At 41.4% G+C, this 9,391-nt stretch overlaps 1 protein-coding gene across 2 annotated transcripts; it reads left to right on the forward strand.

The window, feature by feature from the left end:
- angel2 (angel homolog 2 (Drosophila)) lies at positions 1-9,087 on the forward strand. 2 transcript variants are annotated; one of them, XM_005452389.4, is made up of 9 exons: positions 1-241; positions 1,634-2,541; positions 3,037-3,248; positions 3,911-3,980; positions 4,872-5,302; positions 5,597-5,732; positions 6,747-6,816; positions 6,955-7,088; positions 7,443-9,087. In XM_005452389.4, the coding sequence occupies exons 2-9, from the start codon at positions 1,641-1,643 to the stop codon at positions 7,604-7,606; spliced, it is 2,118 nt and encodes a 705-aa protein (XP_005452446.1). In that variant the 5' UTR covers positions 1-241; positions 1,634-1,640; the 3' UTR covers positions 7,607-9,087. The 2 variants fall into 2 exon arrangements, with proteins under 2 accessions (XP_005452446.1, XP_005452445.1); XM_005452388.4 differs by lacking the exon at positions 1-241 and adding an exon at positions 844-1,011.
- The last annotated feature ends 304 nt before the right edge of the window (positions 9,088-9,391 follow it).

The following is a 9,391-nucleotide window of genomic DNA, read 5'->3' on the forward strand; positions in this document are numbered from 1 at the left end:
ACACAGTGAGAGAGAGCGAGAGAGAGAGACATACCGTTCACTGCCTGTGTGCCCACTCCTCAGCTCTAACAAACCACTGCTTCTCTAGCCACACACAGCAAACTATTACTCCGACACAAGACAGCTCTACTCCAGATTTCAACGACGCATTATAACAGAAAATGACACAGACTGGAAGGTGACATTTTGTGTTTAAAGAGGCTTTAAACGACACCGCTGTCTTCGAGAGGCTCGCTTTTACGTAAGTACAATGACCTTTGTTTTAATTCTCCATTCACGGCGCTTTCAATAAAGAATCCTAGTTGTTGACATGATTCACGGGTTTCTTTAATAATGAGTCGTTATCGCTTTTATAACTGATAACCTCAACGTTAGAAGTCGTGACATTTCACAATGCGCTCGATAAAAATGTATAAGCAATGGTAAGCTACGTTGCAGCCGGACCACTTTTCGTACCGTACCAGGTTGTTTGTAGTCCCTTCAATAGTGCGTGCCTTATCACTCATTGTTAACTAACTCAAATAAAAGACTACAACATCCAGCGCGAGAAAGAGAAGCATGCGAGAGTGATGGTGATGCATTTATGTAGCTTTGAAAATGTTGGGAGTTGCGCTACCGGCTTCGGCAAAGAGCATGATTTCTCTGTAAAAGCCGTTCTGAGTGTTTGTTTTGCTGCTTTTGGTTGAGGTATGTGCTCATTCAGAGACAATAATAATGACAATTAGAGCAATAGTTGTCACACCTTTTTGTAGCTACACTGGTACGTTAGCACACAAAATCTGCTCCGTATGTTGTCCCTGTTGGATCTGACGAAAATCCTGACGGTACTTGAAGCCCACGCCTCATTCAGCGCTTTGTTTTTACGTTTGGTTACGTAGCATTTCGGGGACTCGACTTGTCTTGATCTGTCTTCAGATTAAAACTCAAAGGTCGAAACTTCCATCATGTCATCTCGTTATGTCTGAAAATGCACCCAAGCTGAGGCTTAAACAAAGTCGCCGATGACGAGACGTAAGTCGACGTGAGCTAGCAGCTCCGGGTTAAAAACTAATCACAGTGTTTGAGTTGTGTTCATTTTCAATGCGGTTCAAATCATTTATAACAAACGTAACGTCAACTTCTGATTGATGCTTCGTCCTTTTAGTATTCGCCTACTCGTTTGTTGTGTAATCCACATTTAAACACACATCAGTTTTAACTAGAAGTGCTCCAAAACAACCAGGGAAGCAGCAGGTAGTTAGCAACTAGCTTAGCCAGCGCTGCTTCTGATAGATGTCACCTCAACAAAGCAGCTAGAAAATTGCATGTTTAATGTAGAGTTCATATAACAGTTTTGATAACATGTTTTTGGACGCCTCTGGGCTTCTTGCCAGTTATTTTTGCAATTTTAAACTAAATATATAGTTTTGATAGTAACTTTTGCCTCCACTTAGATCATCCTGTCATCATGTTATTTCAGACAACAAGTTGTCCTTAAATCTAACTGGCAGAAAAAATCTATCATTTAATCTAACCTGCAGTTAGATAAAAGACATACGGATGTAAAAGTAGCAAATTCTCTGAGAACTGAGAACCTGCAGACATCGGCTCCATGTATTGATCTTTTTTATTTTTTCCTAATGTCTCCCTCCAGTCATCCCATGTTCCTTCGCCGGCTGAGCTCTTTGAGCTCATCTTTCTCACCCTGCAGTCTTCCTGCTCTTTCCCAGGCCCGCTTCAACAGCAACACTGATTCCTCTGCGTCCTCCTTCCTTCCCCAATTCATTCCCACCCCTCATCCATGGTGGTCGGTGCCAGGGTTTCCACCCTGGCCTTCTCGACTTCCCCACTCCCACCCATCTGCCCTTGACTGTTTCACTCACAGGGCATTACACCCCCTGAACATCAACCTTGGTGACTTTGGTCCTTGCCGTTCCTTCCACACCTCTGCAGGCCACTTGATGGAGTTCCCCGACAGAGACAGAGGGCCGCCCTACAAACGGAGGAAGAGTGCAGAGGAAAAAAAGGAAAGAAAAGAACAAAATAAAGAAAAGGAGGGACACAGAGGAGGAGCAACAGGGGGTAAGGAGGGAGGGTCCAAGAGGGAGCACCATCACCTAGATTCCAGAAAAGATGGCAGCCTTCGATCTAGTCACCACTTCAACGACGGAACTAAAGACAGAGTGAAGAATAATGTCGGAAAAGATGTCAGAGGGGAAACCAGCAGAGACAAAAATGTGGAAAGGACTAAAAGTGAGACTAAAGACAGACAGCGAAGAGAGAGTGCAGACAGACATCATCATCATCATCATTATCATCATCATCATCAGCAAGAAGGACATAAAGAATCACAGCCAGTGATGCACAAACCCAACCCATGGTTCAAAGGGAGGGGGTCTGAGGAGCTGGGTGGGCCTCACAGGGACACAAAAGGGACTTCAGAGCAGCAGAGGGATGGATGCAGTGATGGAGGGCAGCCTCGCAGCACCACTCACCCCTCAAACCTGGGGCAGGTACCTGGAGGAAACACGCAGCCCTCTCCACCAAGAAGGGCTGTGAAATGTGAGTCCTTTCAATTTTGTTAAGTATAATTACAGTTTTGATGTCTCTTTTCTGCTGCTTGAAAACATGTTGGAAGCAGAGTCTACACTAAGAGATCAGCTAGGAAATGGTTTCCCTCTGAATTGAATGTCACAGAGCAATAATCTATATCTGAAAAAGTCCAAGTAAACGCAGTGGTGGAAGTTGTGTCTGTCCCACAGTGGGAACCCTTTTTGGGGAAAGCAGCTGAATCATGTCAAAGACCAGAACAGCAATCTGGCCTGTGGTTTGGAAATGGACATTTTGACAGATCCAATCCCTGTTTTGCGTTCAAAACAGGCTGTGAACCTGCATGGAAACGGTGCCTGTTTCAGTGTAATTAACTGATCAGTACAATTCAGACTAAAAGCAGATTGCACACAGAAATGGCTAATTCTTGTCTTCTGCCTGCATATTCTATTTCTTCATATTTAGAGATTACATTTCCAGCTTTCCATTTGTCTCATCTCTCCTCAGCTCTTCAAAGACACTGGGAGTCCTGCAGCACTGACCTCCACCCACCAGGGGACAGTTCAGTCTTTGACTTCTCGGTGATGTCCTACAACATCCTCTCCCAGCAGCTCCTGGAGGACAACGCCTACCTGTACCGACACTGTGACCCTGACGTCCTGACCTGGGAGTACCGACTGCATAACCTACTGGCAGAGATCCAGCACCACAACGCTGATGTGAGGGGATGCAGTATCATAAAACCTATTAGTATGTATAGTTTAATGGTCTCAGGAGGAAGTTTTGCCCTGATGTTCAGTGGTAAGGGGAATTGTCATGTTGAACCTTGGGCTGGGCCATAAAAGGAACACATTATCTACTGGTTACTGGCAATTAAATTAATCAAGTGTTCATTTTTTGGGGAGAGTTTATTCATTCCACTTGTAATGATGATTCTCCTATTTGACTTCTGTTGGGCTTAAGTTTAGAGAGTTACATTCAGTAAAATCTGTTAGGAGTTTGGAAGTCACGCCATCACAAGTTACAGGCTATGCATCCTGATCTTTTAAATCTCTTGTTACTCATGTTATCAAAACATTTTTGTTCATTTATAGGCTGCACTGGATCCTTTATCTGATCCTTTATCCTAGGTTATTTGGAGTTTGACATTAACGTATCGATCAAGCCCATTTAAAGCAGAAGTGAAATTGTAGCCACAGAGTTTGTAACGCACAGTGGCTCAAAGTCATTGTGCTGCATCATTAACAGGGGTTGCAAACCACCAGAAAACAGCAAAATGCACAGAAGGGTGTTGGTAAACGTGTCCATATACTTTTGGCTCTTCATCATAAATTTATGAGAGTGTTTTTTTTGTTGTTGTTGTTGTTGTTGTTTTTTTTAGATCCTGTGTCTTCAGGAAGTGCAGGAGGACCACTATGAAAACCAGATTAAGCCTGCTCTCCAGGCACTAGGTACTGCTGCTCATTTTTGTGTGTACATGTGTGTGCTTGGAAGGGCCATTAAAAGTGAATGAGTGACTGCTTTCAGGTTCAGAATCTGTGAGGTTTGAAGGTTTGGTGAGAGGTAAGCTTTGAGTCATCATGGTAAAGGTTAGAGAGCTCAGAAGTACCTTTAACTATGTGCCCTATTTTTCTGTTTTTAATGCTTTAATTAAATTACTTTAAAACTTCAAAGCAAAGAGTTACTGTGAAAAACATGAACTCAAATGTATTTTAATATTTCTAAACATCCAATATACAGTAAGTGCTTTTATTGTGAAAATAAGAGACTTTGATAAATCTTCCCTTCTAACTAGTGCAAACAGACTGAACAGACTGTATATTAAAGATGGTTAAAGCAACGTTATCGCCACTCACTGCTTTTCGGAGTCCCTGTTTTAGGACTCGAGCATTTTGCTCCTTTCATTTCATTTTTTTTTTTTTTCAAATCGATCTTATGAGTTGTGAGGCTGATCACAAACGCAGTTTCACTGTCACACCCTAAATTACAACCTGCTTTATTGGTTATTTGACTTCAAATGAATCTGAAAACTCATCATGAAAGTGTTTCCTGAGATTGAAATTCAAGAAGTGAAGTCAGTTATTTTCTCTTGGATGTCTATACAGTCTTTTTTCATTGGCTTATGCAAAGACAAAAAAGTGCTTGGGTGAATGTGACGTGTTGTATAAAGCATGCTGAGGTAGTGGGAAAAGCAATATATAAGAACCAGCCCAGGTTTAAGGCCTTTTTGCTCTGGTAAAAATTGATAGAATTTGATTGTTTCTGTCTGTGATATTTCTTTGTTTTGTCATTTATTTATGATGTTTTTAATTTATTAACCCATCTTGTTGTGTGTTTGTCAGGTTATCACTGTGAGTATAAAAAGCGGACAGGAAAGAAACCAGACGGTTGTGCCGTTCTCTTCAAAACCTCCCGCTTCTCCCTGCTCTCCTCCAATCCCATCGAGTTTTTCCGGCCCGCCGACACCCTCCTCGACCGAGACAACGTGGGATTGGTTGTGCTGTTGCGACCTAACAACGGCATAAGTCATGCAAATCCCTCCTCATTCATCTGTGTCGCCAACACCCACCTTCTCTACAACCCCCGGCGAGGTGACATCAAACTGGCCCAGCTGGCAATCTTATTGGCTGAGATCAACCGGCTGTCCCGCTTCCCAAACGGGCAGGTTAACCCGGTGGTTTTATGTGGGGATTTTAACTCTGCACCCTGGAGTCCACTGTACAGCTTCCTGACCACAGGCTGCCTGCAATACAGCGGAATGCAGATTGGCATGGTGAGAATATTGTAACGCTCACAAACTGATCAATTAACTTATAGTTAGTAGACAGTTATGATAATTAATTCTGGTCGTTGATGGTCATTCATGCAAAATGTCATTTGTGGTTTTCAGCTCAGTGAATCCCATTTGTTTATGCCTGGTTTCTGTCACCTCACAGTAAACCTTGTGGTGTCCATTTCCCACTCATCAAATAAAGAAAAGCTTGGTGCTTCAATCCCCAACAAACACTCACTTATCCGTTTTTGGGGTTTTTTCCCTTTTCTTTTCTGGGTGTGGGTGTTTGTGTAGGTGTCAGGTCAGGAAAACAGTCCCAGAGGTCAGCGTCTCCTCATGTCTCCGATCTGGTCTCCCAGCCTGGGAATAACCCACCAGTGCCAGTATGAAAACAAACCTAATGCTGAGACCTCGCCCACCAGCCCTACAGGTAAACTTTGGAAAAGCTGTTTTCTCAAAAGAATTCTGGAAAATGTCAAAAGATTCCAGCCGGCTCGTTGTTCAGGGATGTGGTTTCTCACACTTAGAGCACAGTGGGAGTTGGTTTGCGTCAGCTATACTTCAGGGCATATCGTGCTTGGTTTACATGAGAGAGCTGCCTCAGTGGAACATGCAGCCAGCAGGATATTTAACGACCACTTGCAGTTTCTGCTCTTTTCTCATAAGGTGCTGTCAGAAATCCCACATCACCGTGTGCTCGTGAGCTGGCAGGTCAAAGATGCAGGGTGTCTGAAAGCACTTAGTAGTACACTGTGCACACTACATAATCAGCTGCTTAGTGTGCAAAAAGTGTGAGAAATTGTTCAAGTCAAAGAGCTGCTTCTCGATGATTTTGCACCGAATGATCTTCCTGACTCGACCCTGCCTGTTTATCCAGGCCTCAGACTGGTGCTAGTAGTGCACTGGCTTGTGGACTCCCTGTGGCTGCGTTTAGCCCTGTCTCAAAGCACTTATTAGAAATCAAAATATAGCGTATCCTCTAATAATATAGAACTGTATCAATGGTTTGCTTTTTTCTCCTCTCCTTCAGCTATTGAGGGCACAAAGTGTCCAACCATCCACCTCCAACTTTCTGACCATTATGAGTACTTCATGCCTGTACTGGTATACTCCAGATAGCCATTTTTGTCAGTATGAACATACGTATGTACTTAAAATAATAAGTGTAATTATGCGTGCTTCTCTATTGGATGATGTCTAGAAAAATTCGGGCCTCCAAAGTTTAACCTGCATTTAATTTAACATCCACTTCACAGTGCAGCACTTGATTAGGCAGATTTGACTTTGATCCACATTTATTTAATCTTTTATCCAGACTTTGCTTAGAAAGTTACTCATGTTGTCCTGGACTGTCGCCAGTTTGCCTGAGAGATGTTAGTACAGTTTAGTGATTAGTGTGTTGAACCTCATCACTAACAACCGCCTGTCCTTTTCTCTCCGTCAGCTGTAGAGGGAGCGATCTCTAATCTCAGTGTGGAGGATCTCGCTGCCAAAGCTGCTTATGAATTCAGCAGGTAAAGTCTCGCCGTTCTTCTCTCGTCACTCCCTCCTCCTTTCATTTCTGCCTCTTTAGTTCTCAGTAATTGAAAAGCTGGTTGTCACCATAATAAAAAATGGGCAAACTCTCTCTAACCATGTGTATGATTCTGCAGAGCGTGGAGGATCGAGCACAGCCTGAAGCTGCAGTCGTCTTATCAACATCACCTGATGCCTGACAGGAGACCTGAGATCACCACCTGTCACTCCCGCACGGCCCTGACAGTGGATTACATCCTGTATAGTCCCGGTAGTCTCACACACACACACACAAACAAAACTGTGTGACAGAGGCGTCGAGAAATAAAAAAGTTGTGTATGAGTTAATGTGAAAGGGTGACTGTTGTTTCTGTGCTTTGAGTGGCTTAAAAATAAGATGTGCTGTGTATATGGAGTCGATTTCCTATCTTTTCATGGGTTCATTCATTTATTTATCTTTATGTTACCATACCGTCACTGGTGACTTTTCAAACAGTAACATCTTAGAGCTGTATTAAGTAATACCTGCTGGAAGCCGCTCTCTCTGAATTCCTCCTGCTTCTTCTTCTTTAATTTCTTTAATTCACAGTTTCTCTCTTTTCCCTCTGTCCTTTCTCTCTGAAAGATTTCGTTCCACCTCCCTCGCTTCCAGGTGGGAGGGGACTCCAGCTGCTGGGCAGGCTGTCATTGGTCGGCCAGGCGGAGCTCGAGGAAGTCAATGGCCTGCCTAACCATCTGCACTCATCTGACCATCTCCCTCTCCTCGCTCGTTTCCGCATTTGGTGCTGAAACGCTGCAGGTCCACTGAGGAAAGTAGGAATGTTCAAGGAATCTGCAGTTTCTTCCCCACACAAACAACAAAAACAGTATGAACATTAAATGCTGGGGTGTTTAATTCAGTATGTGATTTTATTATTAAAAGGGAAAACCCTTTTCAAGTCCTCCAAGAGTGGCCGCAAGGTAAATTAATGATTTCATACAGATGGCTTCACAGAGTTACAATATTTATTTTTCTCTCTATTTTTTGTGATTCAAATATTGATACTATTTATACCCATCTATACTATTATTACTCTTCATGTCTTGTTATGGGATGAAAAACAAACAGAAGGTAGAGGAGGGGCCTAAATCCCTGTTGAACCACTTTAATTATAATTTGTGATCTTTTCTCCAAAAATGCCCCATCCCATCTTTAAGTGGCAAATTTCATAAATCTGCTTATGAAATGAGAGTAGGGACACTTGTTAAATGGCTTTGTGCAGAGGACTTTCACCTGAGAGAGAGGGGATCAAATCCTGTGCTTATAATGTGGTGGGAGGAGCTTGGAGCGTAGGGAGAGGTATCTTTCTAAAATAACATTTTTTTGTTTCTAAGTTTAATTTTTTTTTTTTAATGCAGGAAAAAGTAATTATGTTAAAGCTTTTCTTGTTTTTCCTGCAGTATGGTGGCGCGTCCCATTTCTTAACCCCAGCAGGCGGTTGTTTTCCTGCACAATATGTTCAGGGGTTTTAACTAAAAGTTTAGGTCTTATTCTTTAAATGATGATGAGTAAAAAATGAATTCTGGCAGTCTGGATTTCCCCTGAAATGATTAACGTGTTCATATCTCTAAACATCCAAATGATCATCATTTTGAAACTGTAGTAACATGTTTAATTGGGCATTTTTCCCACCATGTAGAGACATTTACCATTTTTTCTTTTTTTAAATACAAAGGTTTCTTTCTTACTAATGTTTCCTTTCGAGCTGTATCGATGAAGGGATGGATTTTACGTCACTTTTTAAAGCTGAACGTTTACTGTAGTGCTGCTAATTTTGGAAAGTACTTGATCATTTTCTTTTGATAACAAGAAAATGATTTAAAACAAACTAACAAAATATAAATAAAAGTTTAGCTTGTGTTTTTAAAGATCTTCAGAAATATCTCCTGTCTCGGCTGCATCACTGCCATGTAAATTTCTTATATTTTATAATGTGCCAAAAATTAAACTAAGCACTATACAGCACTCAACTAGTTGTCATATATTTCAATTAATTATAGTTAAATTAAGACGTTATATGGAAAACATGGATGTATATGTCCGCTGAGGACTCTAAATTTTAATTCTGGATAAATATCAGTATGGTCGGTTATTACTGGAAGAGCTCTTGTGTCATATTTTCACACATGTAAATACTGAAAATAAAAACTGGATGTATTTTTCTATCATTTTAAGGAGTTGATTTTTGCTGGAAGTTTACACTTTGTAAATAAAAGTTCTTTTTCTATTACATTTGCCTTTGGTTTCAATCATTTTTGCATTTTATATGCTGGCTTCTAATAAACTGCAAGCTTTAGCACTTTTTTTTTTTAACAGTAGTTTTTCTCGGGCTAGCTTAACAAACTCATTGGACTGTAACTGCTCATATTCAAAACATTAATTTGAAAATGATGTGGTAGTGATTGTTGTTATTTTGTGTTACACACTTTAGTTGTTGTGGTTGTTATGTGTTGATATACATTTGGTGTATTAAGTTGGCTCATGTATCTTGTCAACCTGCCATCGGCTTTTTTGCCCTAATAAGTGTAAGTAAA

The sequence above is a fragment of the Oreochromis niloticus genome, linkage group LG15 (genome assembly GCF_001858045.2).
Source record: "Oreochromis niloticus isolate F11D_XX linkage group LG15, O_niloticus_UMD_NMBU, whole genome shotgun sequence".
NCBI classification, from domain to species: domain Eukaryota; kingdom Metazoa; phylum Chordata; class Actinopteri; order Cichliformes; family Cichlidae; genus Oreochromis; species Oreochromis niloticus.